The sequence below is a fragment of the Lutra lutra genome, chromosome 4, assembly GCF_902655055.1.
Source record: "Lutra lutra chromosome 4, mLutLut1.2, whole genome shotgun sequence".
NCBI classification, from domain to species: Eukaryota; Metazoa; Chordata; class Mammalia; order Carnivora; family Mustelidae; genus Lutra; species Lutra lutra.
Genome location: NC_062281.1, coordinates 100,742,216 through 100,769,836, shown reverse-complemented (window position 1 = coordinate 100,769,836; position 27,621 = coordinate 100,742,216). Strand labels below are relative to the sequence as shown.

The 27,621-nt window shown below is 35.3% G+C and overlaps 1 protein-coding gene across 9 annotated transcripts in view; it reads right to left on the bottom strand.

The window, feature by feature from the left end:
* ST7L (suppression of tumorigenicity 7 like) overlaps positions 1-27,621 on the bottom strand; it is a 119,806-nt gene that overhangs the window by 84,880 nt on the left and 7,305 nt on the right. For 8 of the 9 annotated variants that reach the window (XR_007126750.1, XM_047726680.1, XM_047726677.1 and 5 more), the window contains exons 4-11: positions 27,007-27,061; positions 23,459-23,574; positions 17,558-17,636; positions 6,652-6,806; positions 5,075-5,172; positions 4,627-4,741; positions 2,297-2,369; positions 879-981 (exon numbers count right to left, since the gene is read on the bottom strand). Coding sequence is in view for 8 of the 9 variants with exons in the window: in XM_047726680.1 (XP_047582636.1) it covers positions 879-981; positions 2,297-2,369; positions 4,627-4,741; positions 5,075-5,172; positions 6,652-6,806; positions 17,558-17,636; positions 23,459-23,574; positions 27,007-27,061 (794 nt within the window). In the remaining variant the exon portion in view is untranslated. The remainder of the gene's footprint in view (positions 1-878; positions 982-2,296; positions 2,370-4,626; positions 4,742-5,074; positions 5,173-6,651; positions 6,807-17,557; positions 17,637-23,458; positions 23,575-27,006; positions 27,062-27,621) is intronic. The other variant, XM_047726685.1, reaches the window with a different exon arrangement.

The following is a 27,621-nucleotide window of genomic DNA, read 5'->3' as shown; positions in this document are numbered from 1 at the left end:
AAAGGCACTATTTCTGAAGATTCTATACTTTCTAACACAGAGCATTACTTTTAAAAACCCAAAACTTAATCTTGGGTGACAAGACACAAAGATTAACCAATAATCTGTGGTCTGCAATGTGTACAATATAAAGACAAATGAGATGGGTATAGTTTCATCTGGGACTAAATAAACATCAACTTGGCAGTGTTTCTGCGAACTTCCACATCTGTTTTCTATCATTGATTATTTTAATCTATTTGTCTTCAGTCTTTGTCTATCTAGCCCTAGTTTCAAACCCAAGCATCTGTCTAGATGTAAAAAGCCTTTATAGTAACAGGAAATTTGATGTAATGATCTGAAAAATGAATGATCTTCTATTAAGACCATGCCATTTTATTTCTTCTCTGTAACTAAAGTAAAAAGAACTGCTAAATGAACACATTTCAAATTTTATTTTGACAGCAATTACAACGCCTACAGTGAACGACTGCTCCTATTCACCTCACTGAATGCCTTTAAGATCCACTTTACAGTCAGTAAGTATCAAAATATAATAGACTTGGGGTGCCTGGGTGGTACTGTTGGTTGAACATCCAACTCTTGGTTTCAGCTCAGGTCGTGATCTCAGGGTCATGAGAACAAGCCCTGCCTCACATTCCGCGTTCAGTGCGGAGTCGGCTTGGGATTCTCTCTCCCTCTCCCTCTGCCACTCCCCACAATGTGTACGCTCATGCACGTTCTCTCTCTCTCAAATAAATAAATGAATCTTTAAAAAAATATGTAACAGACTAAAATAATTCTGATTCAAATTATGGAGACCCAAACTTTGGTCTACATGCTTTCATGAATTTGATAAACTCAAATAAAGGTAGCATTTTCATCATAAAATTTCTCACTTTTGGAACATGAGGATTAAATTCCACAGCTCTATGAATTGCTTCCACAGCATTAATTTCTGCTGTGCTTAGCCCTCTTCTGGAAGCTGTTTCGGGAGAGAATCTGTAAGAAAACCACAAAATGAAGAGATGAATACAAAAATCCATGGATTTTGATCATAATCTAACTTCCTGAAGCAGGGGTTTCTGGTTGATAGCCAAAGCCAAAGCCAAATAGTAAACATGAAAGTAACGCCCTTGGTTGAACATATAAAGAAGGGCAATGTAAAAAATGGAAATCTTCAAATTTAGGTAATGAAAGCCTTCAGGAGAAGTCCACTGGCATATGATGGGAAAGATGATAAAATAAGAAATGCTACATAGGGACATCCAGAGACTGTAATGAAATAGAAGTACATTCTCATCAAATTTTCACTGAGAGGAAACAGACTGTGAATATTCCCTTCTAATTCGTATTGAGGCATAGTAATCTAAGGCGAAAGAAAATGGTTGCCATTTGCTTTCTGAAAATCTTATCTGTGGAATAAAGAGAAATTCATTAAGGACAGCCAAAAAGACAAGGGAAACAGAATAACTCAGAATTATAATCTCAGGACAGCATGAAACTATTTCCCTACCATACACCTTATCATTATCATCATAGCTACTATGTATTCCATGTAATTTCTAGCATTGTTTTAAGCATTTTAACACACACAATCCTCACACAACCATGCTACGGTATTACTATTCTCATTTTACAGAGAGGAAGAGACTCAAACTGATTAACATGCCCAAAGTTTCACAGCTGGTATGCAGGAGATTTTGAATTGGAATCCAGGTTTATTTAGCTCTAAAAACTGTGCTCTTGGGGCACCTGGGTGGCTCAGTGGGTTAAAGCCTCTGCCTTCAGCTCAGGTCATGATCTCGGGTCCTGGGATTGAGCCCTGCATCGGGCTCTCTGCTTAGCGGGGAGCCTGCTTCCTCCTCTCTCTCTGCCTGCCTCTCTGCCTACTTGTGATCTCTGTCAAATAAATGAATAAAATCTTAAAAAAAAAAAAAACAACCACAACTGTGCTCTTTCCACTACACTGTTAAGAAGCCTCAAAGTCCCATCAGATCAAGGGTTATTCCAAAGGAAATAGGGAGAAAAAAGCATTATTTAAAGTCAATGGTGAAAAACATAATATACGTTTCCCCTGTGATCTGCAAGAAGAGCGTTCCTAAGAAACCTATCCTATGCTAGAATGGCATAAAGGGAAGAAGCAATTACCATTTCATAAATGTGAGCATCCTGTTCAGATTTCTTTCGGTTAGCAAACGCAGGTATTAGTGTAGGGGTCTTGTAAAAGTGAAATGGCATAAAGTGAACTTTCAGATAGCAGGGGAAACCTGTATTGAGTTTAGTAGTCTAAATTACTGTAGTTTTCAATACTTACTTATCTGAAACAGTCCTTGTCTTCAATAGTGCTGCTGTGTAACAGATTGCTGCTGACTTTGGAAGGCTTATATCTGTAATTGTAATTTTCAACTTAGGTAAGAATCACAAAAAGTTTCTTAAGAATTAAGAATTCTTAGTTATTATTCTTCAGAATAATTCCTGGTACAAATTCAACAGATACATTATAGTAGTAGAAACAGGTAGACATGTAATCGGAAGAGCTGAGTTTTAATTCTGATTCTAGTATTTACTAGCTATGCATCCCTGAACTAGCAGCAACTTCTTTAACCTTTAATGTCAGTTTTTTTTCTTCTCAAAATAAAGAAATAATACTTTTCTAGCAGAGAAAATTATAATTATATATATAATTATATCTGTATAATTATATATATTAAATTATAATTAAATTTTGTCTATGAAAGTCCTCGGAACAACAGTGAAAAGTACTCAACAAATGTTTGTAATAATCTGTTAACAATAAAAGTATTCAGGGAAAAAGACATATAGACCTAGAACTACTGAAAACTCCACCTATTCACAGAGAAAAACTAAGATTCAAAAAAAAAAAAATTTAAATAGGAGTTAAGTCCAGGTAATACAACAGGTGATTCTAATTTTTTCTTCTTCCAGTGTTTTTGATTTTCTACATTGTTTTAAAGGATTTTTTTTGGAAAATAAAATAATCAGGAAATATAATTAATTATACCAATCCTTTCTTAAAGAATGCCCAAAATAATGTTATCAGGAGAATAGTATTAGTGGACTCTCTTGAACTTTTAGATCCTGGAGTTATACCAGCAAATTGAGAACTAAAGAAATAAATTTGCTTTTAACTTCTACAGGATTCTAGAATGGTAAAACCTGGGGAATCATAAAAACAACTGAAAACACAGAAGCATAGCTAAGTTGTTAGTTTTATTTTATTTTAAATAAATCAGATCCTATCTGATTTTTTGTATTTGGTTCCTAAGCTTGTTCACTGTATCATAAGCAGGCCACGCACCCGATAAGTTACATATGGAAAGAATTTCTCACAAATTTCTCCATGAGCCTACACTATCGTGAAGCACTTGTAAGAATTCCAGATGTTTAAAAAAATAAACTTCTCTTTCCAAGTGTGACACATTTCAAACTTTCCAAATCATGGGGATTCCCAAACTAATGGCTAGACACTGACAACAGAACAAGCGTGAATATGTGACCTGTAGATATTATGTTACAGTGAAAGATGTGACCAGAAACATTATGCTAGTTAGGATGTTTCCATCTTGAGGTTAAAAGGGGATGCCTCACTCAAAATGAGGAGAACTGGCATGCTTCTTAAAAATTCTCCCAACTCCATTTGTGCTGAACTGGCACTGTTTAGTATAATAATAAAAATAACCAATATATGTCAACTTCTTACTATTAGAAGACTACACACAAAGAAATGGAATAGCTGGATTTAAGTGTTGGCTTGCCACACTGACTGGCTGGGAGACCTTACCTTCTTTAACTCCAGTTTCCTTGTTTACTAACAAGAGTAAAACAACTTGTCCTACCACCTCACAAGATTATTATACTCCTCATATGAAATAATAAATTATACTTTGTAACCAAAAAGCATTGTAAAAATGTTACTCTGAATTTTTTATACATACCATAAAGCAACTTCTGTTAACTATCTCTGATACTCCAAAACAAATGAGGTACCATCCCATGTCCATAGCACCCCACACTTTTCCAATTATCTCACCTTACACACTATGCTTCAATATAACTATTGTTCATTTGTCTTTGTCTGTATGTTCCTTTACTAAACTGTAATTTCTACAAGGACTAAGTCCATGTCTTCTTGTTCACCACTGTATTCTAAGCCCTTCACTCAACAGATAAATGAATAAATTTTTAAAGAAAATTTCTTCCCTGTTGGGGCGCCTGGGTGGCTCAGTGGGTTAAGCCACTGCCTTCGGCTCAGGTCATGATCCCAGGTCCTGGGTTCGAGCCCCACATCGGGCTTTCTGCTCAGCAGGGAGCCTGCTTCCTCCTCTCTCTCTGCCTGCCTCTCTGCTTACTTGTGATTTCTCTCTGTCAAATAAATAAATAAAATCTTTAAAAAAAAAAAAAAAAAAAAAAAAAAAAGAAAATTTCTTCCCTGTAGACTTTTGCTCCCAAAAGTCCTGATAAAGAAGATACTTAACTATAACTTGCATCTATGGATTCTAAATACTGACTTGAAAGAATGCAAAAAGAAAAATCAAAGAAATACCAAAATAGGATCACATTTATGATTACATAATTGAAAAAAATATTTTAACCATGCTATCAACTAAGTCAATTATCACTCACCATCATATTTTGCTAGGACTGCCTGAACATCTGCATAGGCCTGTAATTCTAGAAGTGATTCTAGGAGATTCTCATGGATGTTCAACATGGTAAGAGGAGGAAATTCTTTCATCAACTGTACATTAAAAGGAAAAAATGGTTAAAATTATAGCAAAGGAACTCAACAGAGCTGAATCTGATTCATTAAAGTAGAAATTCTTTAGTTTCTTATCAAAACTGTGGAGACTCAACCCTTAGAAATATATGTATATATTTTTATATACATATTATATATATATATATACATATATACATATACTTTATATACATATACATATATGTATATACCTTATTACAAAAGCTACCAATTAAAAAACAATGGTTTTACATTAAAATAACTGGCAGCTTAAATCACATTTTCAGTTTTTGAAGGAAGAAATACAAACATCCAATCATTAAACTTACTTACATCTCTCATTATTTTTACTGCTTCTCTTATTCTTCCTAATTTTCTTGCACACATTGCTAATCTTCTTTTAATATATACCAGTACATTGGTATCTCTTCCTATTTAAAAAAACGACATAATTATCACTTTGTATTATGACCTACTATTTCGTTAACATATCATCCATTAACTATAAGTAATTATTTGCTTATCCTGGAAGTTTCAATTAAAATTAAACTGTCTCAGAATGGAAGACTATTAAAGATTATTAAATTTGGGTGATGAACATTGAATGGGGGTTTATTATACTGTTCTATTCTTGTATATATTTGAAGTTTTTTATAGTAAAAGCTTAAAATCCACATATACAGAATCATTTTTGCCTCTAACAGTAACCTGAGTACATTATATATGAATTAGTGTATACTTGACAAGTATATTTTAATATTAACATAAAAAATACATACAATAGGAAAAAATAATTCTGACCTGTTATTTTGAGTTTCTGCATAAAATTTTTTTAATATTCTCTATTGTTTTAACTGACAAAAGATGTTCAAAACAAAATTTCCATGGTTACTGTGAACTTTTGCTCAACAGCTAGTAATTAGTAAACTATAAAACTATTTCTAGAAAGAGCTAACAAATATTTTTGTAACTATCTCAGAATCATATTTGAGATTATACAAAGACAAATGGCATGGCTTTTTCACAGATGTAGTTTCATTAGTTCCAGACTGCAAAATTATATATTCCCACAGTTGTGTGCTATAACAACATACATTAATGAAACATACTGTATACATCAATATTTAGTTTGGAGAGAAAATATTATCCAAATTTTAATTTCCACAAACAAAAGATTTAGAACTTAACTGCTAACAGATAATGCATTATGTAAACATATTTCAATTTATTGCCCAATATCTGCCAAAATCATTAAACGAAAACCCTCTGGCCACGAAAAATAGCAGGAAGCAGGAGCACTACAGATTCTAACATCTTTGGTGGAAGTATCTCAATCCTAACTGAGAGCGTATCCTTAAGAGTGGAAAGAATCTCGGTTGGTTTGGCCCATATGTTCTCAAACATATCACAGAGAAGAGGCAAAGAAAGAATCAAGGCTACATGTGGAGCTGGGTGTTGTACTGAAGCAGTCACTTCCTGGCACTATGTGGAGATACATACGGTCTGAAGGGCACAACCAAATGATGTACTTCTGCTACTGCTTGGGGGAAGGGTAAGAATAAAGCTGCTGATCATTACCAGAAGGCTCTCCTGAATCTTGGGGATGTATGAGTTGTGTTTCTCCGATGACCAGTCCAATTCTCACATGAAATAAATTACCTTAAATCTCAGAGCAGCACATCTCTCAATAACCAGAGCACATCTGTTCCCTTCCACAAGCATTCTCTAGCTAAAGCCTGTTTGGCTTGTTGGCTTATAGATATTACGAATAGATTATTTCTTATGAAAAGAAGCGAACTTCTAAGTATGAAGGGTTGTTTTTACTATTGTTATTTTGTGTCTTACATATAAAAGAGCCAACTGCAGGAGCTAAATAAAAGACAGGTAAAAATCAGTACAAATTTGCTTACGCAGTTGAGCTTCATGCTGAGGACTTTGGTGCTGGCACTGCTGTGACCGCCTGTAAATTGTTTCTCCTGCCTTGAGTGCCTGTTTAAATAACCTTTCAGCATCTACAATAGTTGTTGCTTCTTCCTCGGCCAGTAAAACGTATGCAGTGGCACAGCTATGAAGAAAGCAAGCAAGGCAATTTTAAGTAAAATGGTAAAGAAGTATTTTCTCCTGGATATGTCTTTTGTTCTGCATCACACTTTCCGAACTTTACCTATATTTTCCATCTCTTGAAGAAGGAAAAAAACCTTCACTCGACATTCTAATTTGTTAGGGGCATGTTGGTATATTTTTGGTGTTTCCAGTATTTTTCTCCTTTCTTACATTTCTTCACTGTATTTTCTATCTGGTTTACTTCTATGTCTATTCTCTAACTGCTTGTCTCATATTTTCCTTTTGTAAAAGGGGGAAGAAAATAAGATCTATAAAGCCTTACCTAAAAAGTAGTTCAAGGAACTATACATTCTAGTGGTCATGCCTGCTCTTAGCCAGTACACACTTTGTAATATCCATCTAACAGGGGCAAGTATGGGAGAGGGTCAAGATTGAGAATAAAGTCCCATGGCCACCTAAGGACCTTTAGGTCCTTAACATTTGAAATATATCATTCCAGGACTAACCCTTTTTTCCAATCCTGAGCCTTCTTTCTGTGTGCTGCCCCCATCCTCTCTTGGGCTTAGCCACAATTGTATTGCAGCAAAACTTCCTTGGTGTGAATTCTAGTCTTTCCTTCTACACTGCTGCTTTTACTCATCACACCCAGGCTCAATCCAAGTTCCCTTTCTTCACCCCACTAAAACAGAAAGATTTCTCTTTGTTATCAATTACGTCAAAGGCTGGCTAATAAATCAACTTGTTTGGGGGACAAAAAAGAGAAACAAAAAATTTCCTTTCCATTCCCAGAAATAGCAAGTACATATTGTAGTTCCTCTGGAGACTATATTCTAGTTCTGATTATCTAAGCCTGCATTGTCCAGTACTGAAGTCCTTCACTACATATAGTTATTGAACACCTGAAATGTGCCTAGTCCAAATTGAGATGTGATGTCAGTGTAAAGTGCACACTGGATTTTGAAGACTTAGAAAAACGTAAAAAAAACTTTAATAGTTAAATATATCAATTGTATATTAAAGTATTTTAATATTTTCAATATAGCTAAATAAAATATATTCATTAAATTAATTTCACCTTTTTCTTTTTTACTTTTTAAATCTGGCTACCAGAAAATTTAGTTACAAATATGGTTCATGTTATATTTCTATGGAACAGTGTTTAAGTAAGAGAAGAGAAATTGTTGGCAAAAGTACAAGACCAGGCATGAAACAAAAATAATGGCAAGGGGGGTGCCTGAGTGGCTCAGTTAGTTAAGCATCTGATTCTTGTTTCCAGCTGAGGTCATGATCTCAGGGTTGTGAGACTGAGCCTTGCACTGGGCTCTACAGTGAGCATGGAGTCTGCTTGGGATTCTCTCCCCCTTTCTGCCTGCCTGTCCCCTCATTCACACTCTCTCTCTAAAGTAAATAAATAAAACCTTTATGAAAAATGATGGCAAGGTAGCTATCAAACAACTGGGGACAAGGAGGACCTTTTAAATTCAGAAAATGCAAATCATACTGTTTCAGCATCCTTCCAACAGTACACTAAATTGAACTATCTGATAATTTCACTAATCAACAGAGATTTCTCCATTACATATATTAGATTTCTCTGAAACATTAGATATATTGCTGCTTTAAACACTGGGCTCCAAACTGCCATTCTAAACCTAATTCAAATGTTTTTAAATAACAAAAAACAAAACATTTTTAAAAGATCTAGATGGGTATAAATTGATGCAATGGAATCAAAATATAAATATTTTAAATTACAGTTTAGCTATATGATAAAAAGAGGTTCTTTCCTCTGAGAGCTTTCCTATATTTGTTCAAAAATATTTTTAATATTTTTGAAATATTAAAATTAATATTATGAATACTGAATGACACTGCTATGAAGGTTTTTTTTTAATTAAGGTAAAATTCACATAATAAAATTAATCATTTTAAAGGATGTCATTCAGAGACTTTTTTTTTTAGGGACTTTTAATATATACACAAAGTTCACTCATGTTGCGTAGAGCAGTATTTCATTCCTTTTTAAGACTGACATTCCACTGTGTAAATATACCAATTCTGTGTATCCCTTCATCATCAGCTGATGGACATCTGAGTTGGTTCTAGTTTGGGGCTATTATAATACTGCCGTGAACACGTGCTTTCAGTACTCTTCAGTATATGCGTAGGGGTGAACTGCTGGGTCATATGATAGTTCTAATTTTATCTTTTTGAGAACTGCCACACTGTTTTCCACAGTGGCGATACCATTTTACATGCCCACCTGCAATGTATGCGGGTTCTAATCTCTCCATATTTTTGCAAACACTTGGTATTTTCTGAAGGTTTTTGTTATACCCATCTTATGAGGGGGCATGTCACTGTGATTGTCATTTTCATTTCCCTAATTATGAGTAATGTTGAGAACCTTTTCATGTGCTTACTGGTCATTTACATAAATGTCTGTTTGAATTCTTCTTTGAAGAAATGTCTGTTGAAATCCTTCGTCCTTTTCTAATTGGATTATTTTGTAAATGAGTTATTAGAATCCTTGATACATTCTGGATATAAGACTCCTATCAAATATGGTTTACAAATATGTTCTCATTCTGTGGGTTGCCTTTTCACTTTGATAGTATCCTTCAATGCACAAAAGCTTTTAATTTTGATGAAGTCTAATTTATCTAATTTTCTCTTTGTTGTTGCTTCTGCTTTTGGTGTCATATCTAAGAGACCATTGCCTAATCCAGACATAAAAATCTGCCCCTATGTTTTCTTCCTCTGTTTTAGCACTTAACTTTAGGTCTTTGATTAATTTTGAATTAATTGTGCATCATGTGAGGTAAAGGTTGCTTTTATATGTGACTATCCATTTGCCCAGCATCACTTGATGGAAAGACTATTCTTTCCCCATTGAATGGTCTTGGCACCCTTGTCAAAAATCAGTTGACCATAGGGGCTCCTGGATGGCTGAGTAGGTTGGGCATGCAACTCTTGGTTTCAGCTCAGATCATCATCTCAGGGTTGTGAGATCGAGCCCCACCTGGGGATCCCCACTCAGTGGGAGTCTGATTCTCTCCCTCTGACCCTTCTCACTCTCTCTCTCTCTCTAAAATAAATAAATCTTTAAAAAAAATCAATTTACCATAAATGCATGGGTTTATTTCTGAACTTCAACTTGATTCCATCACTCTAGATGTCTGTCTTTATGACTTAATTACTGTAGCTTCAGAATAAGCTTTGAAATCAGGAAGTGAGTTCTCCAATTTTGTTCTTTTTCAAGGCTGTTTTGGATGTTTGAGAGCTCTTGTAATTCAACATGAATTTTAGGATCAGCTTGTCCATTTCATAACAATGGCAAATGAAGTTTTGATCAGGATTGCACTGAATTTGTAGACCAACTTGAGGACTGCTGCCATCTTACCAATATTAAGTATTCCAATTCATAAACATGGGATGTCTTTCCATTTATTTAGGTATTCTTTTAACTTTTTCAATAATGTCATTTTTAGTGTACAAGTCTTACACTCCTTGGTTACATCTATCTTTAAGTGTTTTAACATTTTTGATGCTACTATAAATGGAGTTGTTTTTTAAATTTCTTTTTCAGGGGCGCCTGGGTGGCTCAGTCGGTTAAGCATCTGCCTTTGCCTCAGGTCATGATCTCAGGGTCCTGGGATCTTGCCCTGCATTGGGCTCCCTGCTCTGTGGGAAGCCTGCTTCTCCCTCTCCCCACCCTCCACTCATGCTTTCTCTTGCTCTCTCAGCCAAATAAAATCTTTAAAACAATTTCTTTTTCAGACTGTCCACTAGTGTATAGATATACAACAGACATAAGGAAAGACTTGTTTTTGCCATTTTCCTATTTGTTTTATATATGTCCTATAGACAATAAATTTGTTGAACTCTTTTGCTAGCTCTAATGGTTTGTGTGTGGATTCTTTGAGATTTTCTATGTACAAGATCATATCATCTGTGAATAAAGACAGTTTTTACTTTTTCCTTTCTGATTTGGAAGCCATTTTCCCTTCCTTCTTCTTGCCTAATTTCACCGGCTAGCAATTCTAGTACAATGTTAAATAGAAGCGACAAGAAAAGATGTCCTTGTCTTATTCTTGATCTTAGAAAGAAACCTTTCAGTCTTTCATCTGTAAAGATGTAAATAAAAACTGCATATCTACAGATGAAAGACTGTGGGTTTTCCTTTATCAGTTTGAGGAAGTTTCCTTCTATTCCTTTTTTATTTGTTAGTGTTTTTTATCAGAAAATACTGTAGGATTTTGTCAAATACCTTTTCTCTATCAATAGAAATGACCATGTGGTTCTTGCTCTTTTTTCTATTAATGTAGTATCTTACATTGACTGATTTTCATTTGCCTTCTTGGGATAAATCCGACTTGTTCCTGGTGTGTAATTCTCTTAATATGCTGCTGGATTTGCTGTGCTACTATTTTGTTGAGGATTTTTGCATCTACATCATAATGGATATTAGTCTATAATTTTTGTTTCTGGTGATGTCTTTGGTTTTGGTATCGGATAATACTGGCTTCGCAGGATGAGTTAGGAAGAGTTACTTCCTATTTCCTTTTTTTTTTTTTTTTAAGATTTTATTTACTTATTTGAGAGACAGTGAGAGAGAGCATGAGAGGGAAGAAGGTCAGAGGGATAAGCAGACTCCCCATGGAGCCGGAAGCCTGGTGCGGGACCTGAGCTGAAGGCAGTCGCTCAACCCACTGAGCCATCCAGGTGCACTTCCTTTCTATTTCTCTGAAGAATTTAAGAAGGACTGGTGTTTATTCTTTTTCTATTTCTTGGTAGCACCTGCCAGTGAAGGGGTCTAGTCTTTGGTTTTCTTTGGAAGTTTTTAAATTACTGATCCATCTCTTCACTTGTTATAAGTCTACTTAGATTTTCTATTTCTTCTTGAATCAGTTTTGGTTCCTAGAAATTTGTCCCTTTTATTTATCTAATTTATAGATTATATAATTGTACACTGTATTCTGCTTTAAATTTCTGTAAGGTTTAAGTAATAATGTTCCCAGTTTCATTCCTAATTTTAGTAATTTGAGTCTTTCTTTTTTAATTGATCAGTCTAGCTAGAAGTTCATCAATTTTGTTGATTTTTTAAAAGACTTTATTTATTTGACAGAGAGAGAATGAGCACACAAGCAGGGGGAGCAGCAGGGGGAAAGGAAGAAATAGGCTCTACACTGAGCAGGGATCCCAGTGTGGAGCTTGACCCCAAGACCCTAGGATCATGACTTGAGCCAAAGGTAGAGGCTTTAACCCACTGAGCCACCCAGGCGCCCCAGTTTTACATTGTCTTTTAAATCATATTGAAAAAAATAATTGCAAACCCAAAATACATTAACTTTTACATTTGCTTATGTAATTATCTTTACTGGTGTTCTTTATTGCTTTGTGTGGAGTCAAGACTGTCTAGTATCCTTTTATTTAAAACCTATCCTTTTATTTATAACATATCCATTTATACATAACATAGATCTGCTAGCAATGAACTGTTTCTGTTTATCTGGAAATGTCTTAATTTCTCCTTCATTTTTGAAGGATAGGTTTGTTGGATATAGAATCTTTAGCTGTGAAGGCGCCAGGGTGGCTCAACTGGTTAAGCATCCGCCTTTGGCTCAGGTCATTATCCCAGAGTCCTGGGACTGAGCCCTGCACTGGGCTCCCTGTGGGAGCCTGCTTCTGCCCCTCCACCCTGCTCATGCTCAAGCACACTCTCTCTTAAACAAATAAAATCTTAAAAAAAAAAAAAAGAATCCTTCGTTGACAGTTTTCTTTCTTTAAGAATTTTGACTTTGTAACAAGAACCATATGACACTCTCCATAGATGCTGAAAAAGCATTTGACAAAGTACAGCATCCTTTCCTGATCAAAACTCTTCAAAGTGTAGGGATAGAGGGCACATACCTCAATATTATCAAAGCCATCTATGAAAAACCCACCGCAAATATCATTCTCAAGTTTTCAGAAAAACTGAAAGCTTTTCCGCTAAGGTCAGGAACACGGCAGGGATGTCCGTTATCACCACTGCTATTCAACATAGTACTAGAAGTCCTAGCCTCAGCAATCAGACAACAAAAGGAAATTAAAGGCATCCAAATCGGCAAAGAAGAAGTCAAACCATCACTCTTCGCAGATGATATGATACTATATGTGGAAAACCCAAAAGACTCCACTCCAAAACTGCTAGAACTTGTACAGGAATTCAGTAAATTGTCAGGATATAAAATCAATGCACAGAAATCAGTTGCATTTCTCTACACCAACAACAAGACAGAAGAAAGAGAAATTAAGGAGTCCATCCCATTTACAATTGCACCCAAAACTATAAGATACCTAGGAATAAACCTAACAAAAGAGACTAAGAATCTATACACAGAAAACTACAAAGTACTCATGAAAGAAATTGAGGAAGACACAAAGAAATGGAAAAATGTTCCATGCTCCTGGATTGGAAGAATAAATATTGTGAAAATGTCTATGCTACCTAAAGCAATCTACACATTTAATGCAATTCCTATCAAAGTACCATCCATTTTTTTCAAAGAAATGGAACAAATAATCCTAAAATTTATATGGAACCAGAAAAGACCTCAAATAGCCAAAGCAATATTGAAAAAGAAAGCCAAAGTTGGTGGCATCAGAATTCCGGACTTCAAGCTCTATTACAAAGCTGTCATCATCAAGACAGCATGGTACTGGCACAAAAACAGACACATAGATATGGAACAGAATAGAGAGCCTAGAAATAGACCCTCAACTCTATGGTCAACTCATCTTTGACAAAGCAGGAAAGAATGTCCAATGGAAAAAAGACAGCCTCTTCAACAAATGGTGTTGGGAAAATTGGACAACCACATGCAGAAAAATGAAATTGGATCATTTCCTTACACCACACACAAAAATAGACTCAAAATGGATGAAGGATCTCAATGTGAGAAAGGAATCCATCAAAATCCTCGAGGAGAACACAGGCAGCAACCTCTTCGACCTCAGCCGCAGCAACATCTTCCTAGGAACATCGCCAAAGGCAAGGGAAGCAAGGGCAAAAATGAACTATTGGGATTTCATCAAGATCAAAAGCTTTTGCACAGCAAAGGAAACAGTTCACAAAACCAAAAGACAACTGATAGAATGGGAGAAGATATTTGCAAATGACATATCAGATAAAGGGCTAGTGTCCAAAATCTATAAAGAACTTAGCAAACTCAACACCCAAAGAACAAATAATCCAATCAAGAAATGGGCAGAGGACATGAACAGACATTTCTGCAAAGACATCCAGATGGCCAACAGACACATGAAAAAGTGCTCCACATCACTCGGCATCAGGGAAATACAAATCAAAACCACAATGAGATATCACCTCACACCAGTCAGAATGGCTAAAATTAACAAGTCAGGAAATGACAGATGCTGGCGAGGATGCGGAGAAAGGGGAACCCTCCTACACTGTTGGTGGGAATGCAAGCTGGTGCAACCACTCTGGAAAACAGCATGGAGGTTCCTCAAAATGTTGAAAATAGAACTACCCTATGACCCAGCAATTGCACTGCTGGGTATTTACCCTAAAGATACAAACGTAGTGATCCGAAGGGGCACGTGCACCCGAATGTTTATAGCAGCAATGTCTACAATAGCCAAACTATGGAAAGAACCCAGATGTCCATCAACAGATGAATGGATAAAGAAGAGGTGGTATATATACACAATGGAATACTATGCAGCCATCAAAAGAAATGAAATCTTGCCATTTGCGACGACGTGGATGGAACTAGAGGGTATCATGCTTAGCGAAATAAGTCAATCGGAGAAAGACAACTATCATATGATCTCCCTGATATGAGGGAGAGGAGATGCAACATGGGGGGTTAAAGGGGTAGGAGAAGAGTAAATGAAACAAGATGGGATTGGAAGGGAGACAAACCATAAGTGACTCTTAATCTCACAAAACAAACTGAGGGTTGATGGGGGGAGGGGGGTTGGGGGGGTGGGATTATGGACATTGGGGAGGGTATGTGCTATGATGAGTGCTGTGAAGTGTGTAAACCTGGCGATTCACAGACCTGTACTCTTGGGGATAAAAATATATGTTTATAAAAAATAAAATTTAAAAAAAAAAAAAGAATTTTGACTTTGTTATCCCACTGCCTTCTGGCTCCTATGGTTTCAGATGAGAACTTAGCTGTTTATCTTACTGAAGATTCCTCATTCATGATGCTCTTGCTGCTTTCAGGAATTTCTCCTTGTCCTTGGTTTTGGAAAGCTTGATTATAATGTGTCTCATTGTAGATTTCTTTGATTATATTTTACTTGAGGTTCACTGAGTTCTTGATCTTTATTTCTGGATCTCTTTCTAAACTTTTTTCCTAGATTTCTTTTTAAATTTCTAAATCTTTATTGATATCCTCTAGTGGTAAGATATCCTTCTCATGACTTCCATTCGTTCCTTGCACATGGCTTCCTTTACCTCTTTGAGCATATTTAAAATATTTGCTTTAAAGTTTTTGTCTGGAAAGTCCAAAGTCTTGACAACTTCCATCAGGACAGTCTCCATTCATTTCCTTTCTTTTCTGTGAATGGGGCATATTTTGTTTCTTTGTGTGTCTTTTTTAATTTGTTTAAAACTGTAAATTTTGAAGATCATAATCTAGCAACTCTAGCACTCAGATTTCCCCCTCCTCTCCATGGCTTGTTGCTGTTGCTTGTTGTAGCTGTTTAATGACTTTTCTGAACTAATTTTCTAAAGTTTGCAGTCATTATCATATACCAGTGAATCCTCTCTCCTTTAGCCTGTTCATCAGCCAGTGATTTGATAGAACTTGCCTTAACTACTTGGAACCAAAAACAAAACAAAAAAAGCCAAGTCTTTGCAGATTGGTTCTGAGTGTGTTGGGGCACACCTTCAACATTCAGCCAGGCAGTTTACAACCCTGCCTTAGCCTTTTCTTTCTGTTTGTGCAGAACCTGAAATTCAGACAGACATGAGAGCTTAGGGTCTTCTTAAGTCACTTCTGAGCATGTGCCCAAACTTGGGCATGTATGGAACATCTGAGATTTCCAGGAATATGTGGGAGTTTTTCAAAAGCCTTTATTTTCCAAAGTATCTCATTCCCCAGCCTTTCCTCTCAAGCTTTCTGGTGTGTCTATTATTTGCCCCAGCTGTTATCCCTTGCTCCAGGGCAGCAGGGACTAATGCATTTGTCTTTATGTGTTTTCAACAAATGCCCCCCAGTGTAGCTGTGTAAGTGCTGGGAGAGTTCCAAATTAACCCAAATAAAGGCAATACCTTTGAGCTGGCCCTTCAGAGAGCCAACCAGACAGGTCAAAATAAACAAGCACAATTCTTCAAGAATAAGAGTCATTCCACTTCCTCTGATAGGAGGAACCTATACCCAGAACGCAGACTTTTGTCTTCAAGACTGCCACTGAGCAAGGGAGTGGGAAATGGGGGGGCCGGTGTAAGTTAAAACACCATAAAACTCACTTACAGTGATCCAGCTATTTTATTTTTTTTTAATTGATTAAGCATGCTCTAGGATGCTACAAACTTTTGATTAGTTTCCAGAGTTTCAATAAAGTTGATTCACTGCTTTTGGAATTCCCTACACTGATTTTTGTTCTACCTTAGGAAGATCTTCTTAATAATGATAACATATCTTGGGGGATGGGGTTGTTGAGGGGTACCAGGGACAATGCTAAATTCATACCATTCAGGACGCATTCCCTGATTAACCCCAACTAGGGCCATACTTTTACTCCTGGCATTTATTTAGTATCAAATTAATACTTATTGATCTATTCCATTTAAATATTAGGCTAACTCATGATTTTACATTTTGTCTTTTCAAAATGAAGAACTGATATAAAGAGCTATAAAAAATAAATACCTCTGGGATGCCTGAGTGGCTCAGTTGGTTAACTGGGTGCCTTTGGCTCAGGGCACAATCCCAGCCAGGGTCCTGGGACTGAGTCCCACATCAGGCTCCCTGCTCAGCAGGAAGCCTGCTTCTCTCTCTGCCTCTCTCTGCCACTCTGCCTGCTTGTGCTCTCTCTCTCTCTCTCTGACAAATTATAAATAAGTAAGATCTTTAAATAAATAAATAAATAAATAAAGGGCACCTGGGTGGCTCAGTGGGTTAAAGCCTCTGCTTTCGGCTCAGGTCATGATCCCAGGGTCCTAGGATCGAGCCCCACATAGGGCTCTCTGCTCAGCAGGGAGCCTGCTTCCCTGCCCCTCCTCTCTGCCTGCCTCTCTGCCTACTTGTGATCTCTGTGAAATAAATAAAATCTTTAAAAATAAATAAATACATACATACATACTACATTTTGCTTATTTTGAATCCTCTTCACATGCCTCCAATCCCATTAGCAACTAAAGTTCTCAGGACTAAATGAATGCTTTGAATGAATGATTTAAATGAAAACAAAATAAAAAAAGGTGGCATAAGTATTTTTGTACTCTTTAACTATCAAGAATTATCACCAATGAGATCAGCATTCCCCATTTCAAAAAGTATCTCTAGGATAATTTCAATTCAAAAGCACAGGTAAGTTTATAATTTCAGAACCAAAGTATAGATGCCCATGAACACTAAAATTTGTCTCTAGTATACGAAAAAAAAAGCAGAGGGATGGGGACTGCTAATGACTCTAAGTGTCTTAGGAAAAGAAAAAAGATAACATGAAATCATTTGCCTGAGTTTCCTACAAAACAAAGTTACTTTCCATATATTTCGCACTTACTCATTGTTTAATTCTAAAGCTTGATAGGCTGCTTTGATTCGAGCTGGAGGATTTCTTTCCCTCCATGCCTTCTGCATAACTGTAGGAAAAATATTGTAAAAAGCAGATGAGATGGTAAACATAAATAATCTTATGCAAAACGTATGAAGAATGAGCTAGGAGAGTAAACAAAGATTTAAATAACATGTTCTTAAACATAAACAAGAAATTGGGGTGTCAGCTCACAATAATCTAATTTACATTAAATGGAAGCATCACACAGAAGAAAAATATATTCTTTCTCTGATTTGAATAACAACATATAAGGTATTTAATCCAGTTAACTATACCATTATTATACATAAACATTTATATTTCTAAATGCATATTAAAATTGGGTAACATCGAATTATAATCATATGAAATATTCTAGTCCTTTTATCACTTTGAAAAGGGTTGATGCTAAAATATACAAAACACTTAAAAACAAAGTATTCGTCTAATCAATGATTCAATCCAGGAAGAATGTTTGAATTTGTATTTCGTACAAAAAGATGGAAAAAGCAATTAATTTAGAATATAGTATATTTATGGAAAATGTCAGTCTCTACCAAGATTCAAGAAAAGCCTGAATTAAAACCTCTCTAGAATAACTATATTAGTTTTGCTACCAATTACTGTACAAAATGAAAATTAAGTTTCTTAAAAATTAAAAAAAGTAGATTCATGAAACTATCTGGTCTATTTCAAATTTGATAAGAAAAATAGAGAATCTATGAATGTTGCTTTTGGAACAAAACCTACAACTGTCTAGAAAGAATAATGTGGAAAATGTTTGCATTTTCCTTTGGAAACAAAATATTAGTCTTGGCTTGGAAAAGAAAACAATATATTTCACTTGTGTAACAAAAATACATATCTCATATCGAACATGTCACCAGCTGACAACTAATGCTTCCTGAACTTGACAAATTGATGCACGTCAGCACCCATCTGATAATAACCAGGTAAAGAATAGGGTTTTGGGGACGCCTGGGTGGCTCAGTTGGTTAAGCAGCTGCCTTCGGCTCAGGTCATGATCCCAGCGTCCTGGGATCGAGTCCCGCATCGGGCTCCTTGCTCGTCGGGGAACCTGCTTCTCCCTCTGCCTCTGCCTGCCATTCTGTCTGCCTGTGCTCGCTCTCTCTCCCTCATTCTCTCTGACAAATAAATAAATAAAATCTTTAAAAAAAAAAAAAAGAATAGGGTTTTGCTAAAACATTAAAATATTACATAAAAATAAAGAATATTAGACTTGCCAGTTTTAATGATGGGGATTTCTCCTTTAGCTTACATGATTTAATTTACAAGTCAAATTTGGATACTGAAATCTTTATCAACATTTTAAATGACTATTTGGGATTCTAGCCTATTACGTATATATCAAAATTAATCGAAGTAATTCTTTTAAATTATTAAGTTACATGCAATTTTTGCTAATTATAGAAATGTTATAACCACCATCTTTTAACATCTACTTTTGCATACCTGACCAAATATTTCCTTTCTAGAAGTGGAACGGTTGATTAAAATGTATGCATCTTCTAAAAGATTCTGGATATAATAAACTCCCAAACTCTTTTCAATAAGATTGTATTAATTTACATTCTTTCAGACAGTGGAGAAGAGTGAACGTTTCCCTACTTAGCAACACTGAGTTAGTATCAATTTTTGCTAATTTAATACATGGAAACTATCTCATCTTCATTTGCATTTCTCTCTTTTTTACTGAGGTCATCTGATCCACCTTTAAGCATTTTTTTCTTATTCGTATTCTTAGAAAACGTTTTCAACTGCTCTATCCAGACTTTTAAGATTAATCCTAACAACTAATTCAGTTCTAAGCCAAAGGGAAAAGGGGAAGTAAAGTACAAGAAGAAATTTGTATTTCTTTCTAAAACAAGGCTTAAGAATAATTAAAAGGAAAATGCTGATTTAGTATTTAGCTGTCTTTTTTTTTTTTTTTTCCATGTAAAAAGGTGGTTTTATTAAAGCACAGGGACAGGACCCATAGGCAGAAAAAGCTGCTCATCTGTCCTCTTTAAGAGCTCTTGATATGCTTAAAAAAAAACCAAGCAATTAGCAATTCAATCAAATTTATCCATTTTTTAAAGTTAAATAGTATTGCAATATGCTACAATCAGAAAATAGTCAATCCCAAGATCAGGGGCTATGAAATGTAGATGCCTACAAAGACTAAGCAGAAAACAGAAATGTGTAAATTAAAAGGCATTTGCACAATCTAAAGGAGAGAGTCACAGCTCGGGTCTAACTGATTATTGCAAGGTGTACATACAGGTCCAGTTTTGCCATATTTTCCAACTTCTAAAAAGTGTAAATCTGGGTTTAAATGTCAAATCTCAAGGCACCTGGGTGGCTCAGTGAGTTGAACCTCTGCCTTCTGCTTGGTTTGTGATCTCAGGGTCCTGGGATTGAGCCCCACATGGGGCTCTCTGCTCGGCGGGGAGCCTGCTTCTCCCTCTCTCTCTGCCTGCCTCTCTGCCTACTTGTGATCTCTCTCTCTCTGTCAAATAAATAAAATAAAATCTTAAAAAAAAAAAAGTCAAATCTCCTGATTCTTAAGTGTTGAATTGAGAATACCATGAAAACAAGTTATTCAAAAAACACTGCTGGCCGGGGGGCCTGTCTGGCTCAGTTGGTAGAGGATGAAACTCTTGATCTCAGGGTTGTGAGTTCGAGCCCCACATTGGGTGTAGAGATTACTTAAAAATAAAATCTTAAAAAAAAAAAAAAAATCAAAAACAGAACACTGCTGGCTGGCCCTGAAGATATGTTTGTTTTATGCCTTAAATAAATAAATCAATAGGATGAGAACAGAATCTACTAACTTAGTAACTGATGGCAATTCATCAAGAGAAATTTGTCACATCACACATATGTACACATTTTTAATAAAACTACAGATATAAAATCATTACCTTTATGTGAGTATCTGAAAAGATCAATATGGATCAATTCACAGATAAGAGACTGTCCTTGAGCTCAGTACTTACCTGGGATTACGCATACCTCTAGAAGTACATGAAACTTTGCAAGGACCAAAACAGCATGCGTGGTTTTAAGAGAACCAATTTCTATAAAGTCTCAGCTTTATATGACTCTTCCTAGAACTGATCTACTTGAAGAATGTGCCTCTGACTGGTCTATGCACCATGCTGGTTGCCCTTTCCTACCCAATATCTGCTTCCCCACTCTCCAAAAGATATATTCCTGAAGAAACTCTTACTTCTCACCCATCCTGAATCTTTCTAAGGTACATTCCGAAAAGTGTAAAGATCTCCAAGTGCCCACAGGAAAATTCAAAGTTTAGGTTTCGGGGCAGCCATTTTTTGTGAAGGCACCTACAACAGGAATTCCTTTTACTTAAGAGTAAATCTTGGCATTAGAAATAAGAGTATTCTGGCCCCTGGATGCTCTCCCTAGAGAGGAAGTGATAACCATTTTTATCAGTTCCACTTATCAGCCTCCCCTGCCCCTTACTATCAAAGAATGTGTTGCTCCTAAGGAAAGGTCCCCTCACAGCAAGGCAAAGGGGGCATTAGTAAAGGAAAATAAAGGTGGTGGAATCTTATTTTGGCCAAGTGATAGGTCCTAGGCAAAGCTCCAAGAATTCTGTTTCTATCTTAGAATTTAAATTCAGAAAGAGAAATGGTTGTCATAGGGATGCATGTTAACATGGTTATTTGACTTAAAAAATGAAGTCAGACTTTTCTGTCAGAAAGTCAGTCTGATTTGGTCAATGAGAACTCACCCAGCCAAGTGCTGTTCTATGGAGGATATTTTCTAAAGCTGAAAAAGCCAAATATGTAGCTCCAAGGATTTGACAAAAATATAACTAAAGTACATGATACCATTTAGAACCTTATGATCAAAGCAAATTAAAATTTTTAAAAACTTAGGCAAAACAATTTTATTGTGGAAAAGCATATGTGATAAATAAGACTCTGAAGTATACAATAATTATAATATGGAGGTGTGAAATGGATGAGTTCAAGAAGCAAAAGAACTTACATAAAATTTACTACTGCTGAAGAGTATTTTCGATGTCTTTTTCAATAGTAACGGTGGATATCAAGTCATTAGATTTCTTGAGATACATTCAAATATAGGGTATTCTAGTTTTATTTTTAATTATCTGTAATATGCTAAAAATCATATTCTTTGCAATTATTTAATCTTATGATGTCAAGTTAAAAATGTTTGAAAGGATACGTAGTTTTTCAAAATTACTTTAGGAGATAAGTGAACAATAATGTTTTAAGAGCACGGCTTTAGTGGATAGCCATGGATGCTACCGGAAAAGCCTGCCAATGTCTGCAATTCTGCTTGCAAAAATGAGGTGAAGCCTTAATTTCTAGAGTTATTTTTAGAGTCAACTTTAGTCCTTAAAGTTAACATACTAATTTCCATTTCAGTTATTTCCCCAACCCAACACTTTTGCCATTAATATAAACAAAAGGCAATTCCTTTTTTTCCTATTCACAATTAAATCCCTTCATGTAACCATTCCAAAGATCCCTGCATTTACTGCTATCACCCACCCTTAATATATTTAATCCAACAGATACAGATCACAAAGAATTCACTTCAATGCTGGAAAACTGGCTACTTTTCAGACCCCCTAGTAGTGATCGTCTTTTGCCTGTCACTATGGTGAGTAGAAGCAACAGTAGTATAGTGGTGAAGAGTCAGACCTGAATTTGAAATCCAACTTTATCATTTATTAGTTAGGTTACTTAGGGCATATTACTTGATTTTCCTTTGCCTGCCTGCCTACCTGTCTTCCTTCCTTCCTTCCTTCTTTTCACATGTTTATTTCTGAGGTTGGTAAAAGTACCTATCTCAAAATGATCGGGAATACTAAATCAGTACATTTATGTAAATTGCTTGGAACAGTGCTTGGTGCATAGTAAGTGCTATACAAGTGTTAGCTATTATTAGTGAAATTGCTTAAGACATCTGTGACACTAAGGTCATTCATTGATATTTTCATCAAATAATAAATATTAATATATTTATAGTATGCCAGGCAATGTGCTAGATGAAAAGGATTCAAAGATGATGAGAATACAGTCCCTGCTTTCCAAAGTTTCCCACCCTATTAGGGAAGATAAACGTTAAAACAACATGATAAAATTAACATGTAAATGTTTGTGGTTGAATAAATTAACTAGAATTGTTTCAATGAGGCTTGGACTAAGTACTGCAAAATTGCAGAAAATAAAGTGTTTAACTCTCAAGTTCCTAGAGAATGTAACTTTTAATTTGGATCTTGAAGGATAAAAGCAGGAAGCACAGAAGTAGGAGGATAGATAGGAAAGGAGAGGGCATTCAAAGTGAAAGAACAGTGATAAAGATCTGTTTTTAACCGTGTATTTAAGAGTCTTAATACTCTCTTCCATAGAGAAGACTTAGACCTAAACACAGACATTTCTATGATCTTCCACCACTTTCCACGCACCTCTAACTTATGACTGGGATAAAATATATTCCATCTTAATCTACATGCCATGCCCCAGAGTTTACACTTTGCCTTACTCTTATGTATAATTGCATATGTTAATTCCCCAGACCAAACTGGGTACACTGTTCTCTGCTATATTTGATCTGAAAGGTTTTTCAAGTAATAAAAGAAGTAATTTCATATTTTTATAAAGTACTTTAAATTCTTTATAAGGAGGATACGTAGTGTAACAACCTAGTTTACATTCATATTTAGTTTCAATTTAATCTGCTTCTGTTATCCATGATGCAAACAACCTCAAGCCAAGTAACTTTGTGTATTATAATAAGTAATGCTAAAGAATTTTAAAAATAATTTTCATCACCACTGTTTACCCCATAAGCAGATATGACACATACCTGTGTCTGAAGGACGTAAAAAGTCCGTGTCACAGGTGAAAAAGGTCTGATGGTCCTGAGCTGACAAATTCATGTCATAGTATGTAAGTGGCTCTTTACCAGTCACCCAAGTGTATCTTTACCAAAACACAAGAAAATATGTAATTGAACATGAGAGAGCCTCTACCTACTACAATAGACACTATTTAAAATGCAAAAATATATGGTTACAAATTCTGTATCAGGATATTTTAAAAACTTATTATCAGAAAAACAAGAGATAACAATACAAACTACTTACAGTATGACAACAAAACATCAAAACCAAAGGGAAAAGGCCAGATTATTAGTGCTTCTATATTAGATTTGAGAGGATAAAACAATTTGACTTAGATACATACCTTATTAAATATACTTAACTTCCCAGTGAATTAGAATCTTAAAGGTAAAACTACAAAGAAACTAGAAGAACACATGGGTGGACTTTTACTAGATGTCAAAATGGTAAAGGGCTTTCAAAGCATAAAGCAAATAGAAACTTTTTCTAGATTTTACTAAATTAGAAATTTAAACTTTCATATCCCCCTGAAACCCACAAAAACTAATAGCAAGTTGACAAACCACTAATAAATACATTTTTAAAGGTCCAATCTCATTAATAATTAAAAAATAGTGAATTAAATTAACAAATTTTTACTTTTCATCTGTCAAACGGCAACTACATGTTGCTGAGGATGAGGAGGAATATGGACTCACACATACTGCTGGAATAAATTAAACTGCCATCTACCTTTCTCTTTCCAAAAATCGATTAGGTAATATCTATTAGGAGTCTTAAAAATATTCACTTCTAGGTAGGGGATGGGCATGTGGAATTCTATTATGCCATTCTCTCTACTTTGTAATTTTTGAAAATCTCCATGAAGAAAATAATAAAGTGGAGGGGGGGGAAAAATGTTCACATCCTTTAATTCGGGAATCTCAGTGCCACAAATCAGCCCTAAGGAAATAATCATAGATGTTTAATATCATATGCTAAATATTTATATATAAAGGTACCACTTTAGTGTAAATGTTGACAGTGAAACATAATCTGTGACCCAGATAGGGGAGGTAAGGTACCTCCATATAACAGAATAGAGTACAATCATTAAAAACCATATTTTTGAAGAAATTCATGTATGAAGGGGAACTTGGGTAGCTCAGTCAACTTTAAGCATCCGACTTGATTTTGGCTCAGGTCATGATCTCAGGGTCCTGGGATTAAGCCCCGTGTCAGGGTCCTCACCCAGTGGAGCATCTGCATCTGCTTAAGATTCTCTCTCCCTCTCCCTTGGCCTCTCTGCTCCCCACTCTTCAAAAAAAAAAAAAAAAAGCAATTCATGTATTAAGAAATTTTGAGGAAAATTCATACATTGTGTTAGAAAAAAGGATGTGAAATTATATACACATAATGATGCCCAAGTTTTGTTCCTATACATGGATACAGAAGAGAGACCAGATGGAAATACTAATAGCAGTTATCACTTAGTGGTAGGAAACGGTGATTTTTACTTTCTTTTTTTTCCTTTCTTTTTGATACATCTCTTCATTTTCCAATTTTCTACAGTGAATATGCATACATTTTAAAATTAAAAAAGGCATTTTAAAAGCACATTGTATTATTTATATGTATATGATAAAAGATTTTAAGTAATTTAATAAATCTCTTCATTTTCCAATTTTCTACATGAATATGCATGCATTTTTAAATCCAAAAAAAGCATTTTAAAAGCACATTGTAAGTATTATTTATATGTATATGATAAAAGATTTTAAGTAATTTAATAGTCCAAGTTGCATTGCTATTTAAAGTTTTTAAGCTATTTTGTGAGAAATTACCATAAAGAAAAAAGTAGATCCTTTTTCAATAAGCAAAGTTTTGCTACATATTCTAAACATGTAAAAAGATTATTTATTAATGATCTACATTATTCCCAAAATGACTTAAAGGAATTAAAACATATAATGTACAATATTAATGACCTTAATTTAAAAACAAATAAAAAAGACTCAGTGAAAGCAAAAATTGGGCCATACAGTGGAGCCAGGAATGAATCTAACATATGAAATACATACCAAAGTTCTGTACACTTATTAAAGGCTGATTACAGTAGGACTTTAAGCTTTCTAAAACCACACAATGATTATCAGTGCAATTGAGACTTTTACATTAAGACAAACTAATCATTCAAAAAGAATTGTAAGTGTTCCTGATATCAAGATAAGAAATTTCTTTTTTAGATCTTTGTGAAGTGAACCCTGTAATACAACAAGAAATAGCCTAAAACCTTTTTATTTTAACAAATGGACTCAGAAATTCAAGGACTTGTTTCTTACAGAATCCCTTAATACAGACTAAAGGCATCTCTCATAAAAACCTAGCTTTTCCTTCCCAGGATACTACTATCCTACACTATCAAGTCCTTAAGCACAGGGATTATCACTTTGTCACTCTGTATTGCCATCATTTTCACAGTGGTCATAGGTAGTAGATACCTAATGTTTCTTGTTCAATGAAATGTACATAACATGCCCCAGTCTACCTAAAGGTAAAACACAGTCCTTATTAAAATAAAGTATCAGGGCACCTGGGTGGCTCAGTGGGTTAAAGCCTCTGCCTTCTGCTCAGGTCATTATCCCAGGGTCCTGGGATTGAACCCCACACCGGGTCTCTGCTCAGTGGGGAGCCTGCTTCCCCCTCTCTCTCTGCCTGCCTCTCTGCCTATTTGTGACCTCTCTCTGTCAAATAAATAAATAAAATCTTTAAAAAAATAAAATAAAGCATCTTTGGGTATCTTTAAGTGTCACAAGCTGTTTTCTCATCTAGAGTTAAAACCAGAAGAGAAATGGACACAGCAGTATGGATAGCAGAAGGCAATATAAAATACAAGTGGTGCCTGGGTGGCTCAGTTGGTTGAGTGATCAACTCTTGATTTAGGCTCAGGCCATGATCTCAGGATCGTGAAATCAAGCCCCACATTGGGCTCCACTGTCTGCAAGGAGTCTGCTTGAGATTCTCTCTTCCCTCTGCCTCTGCTTCTCCCTATACATGTGTATGTTCTCTCTCTCAAGATAAATAAAAATCTTTAAAAAATTTTAAAAATACAATATAAAAATACTATACCCTTACTGTTGCACAAATTTTCATATTCACATTCAGATTGATATTTTCTAGTGAGTGTTCAAATAAATTTTGAAATTGAGCATATATGCCTAAGAACATGCTGACATTTGTACTTCTTTTCTTAATCTCATGAATTCTCTGAAAAGGTTTTTTGCCAAAACCAGGAGCCAACTGTATACTTACTATTATCATAAACATATGGCTTGAAGCAATGTTTCTCATGATTATAGAAGTAAATACAGTGAAGATGCTGCCAACTAAAGGTTGGGCTAATCATTTTACCTTATTATATATCAGTGTCTCCAACTAAAAGAGCTGTAATGTGTTTATGAAAACAAATGTTTCCATAATACTTCTACTCTAAACCTAATGCTATGGTTATACTGAAAGCAAAATGTAATACCTCCTATATTCTGCTCCTCTGAAAAGATTTAGAGGGTTTCTCCATACCTTGCATTCTAAAAAACAAAGAGGGGAACAGGGAAATGAATTAGCTTAACCAACTGCAGTTCAATCTTAATTTCATCAACATTTATAGTACAGTCAGTATATGCTATGCACAGTATTAGCCAAATAGCACAAAGATGAGTAAGGCCTGGATCACCCCTGCTGTCATGCAGCATACAATTAAATCTAGTCATTCTCCTATTTCTATTATTTCTATGGCATTTAGTTCATGACTCAATGACAGCACTTCACTTAACATATTATAATGTGATTATCCATTTGATTTTCAGTTTCTCTCTTTAGAACATGAGCTGTTACAATTTATTCATTTTTGTATTCTTGGAGCCTAGCACAGCATTTGGAACTAACTTGTTTAAATGAATGAAATGTCACATGAGAGTCAGTCATGTAAACTACCATCTGAACTGTATGGTAAGTCTACAGGAGAGATATATTTTGTTCCAAGAGAAGAAAAACAGAAAGTTAATTAATATTTTTCTGGGGAAATTAGAAAAGGCTTTAGAAAGGAGGTAACTCATGAACTGACACTGAATCATGGTAAAAGACATTG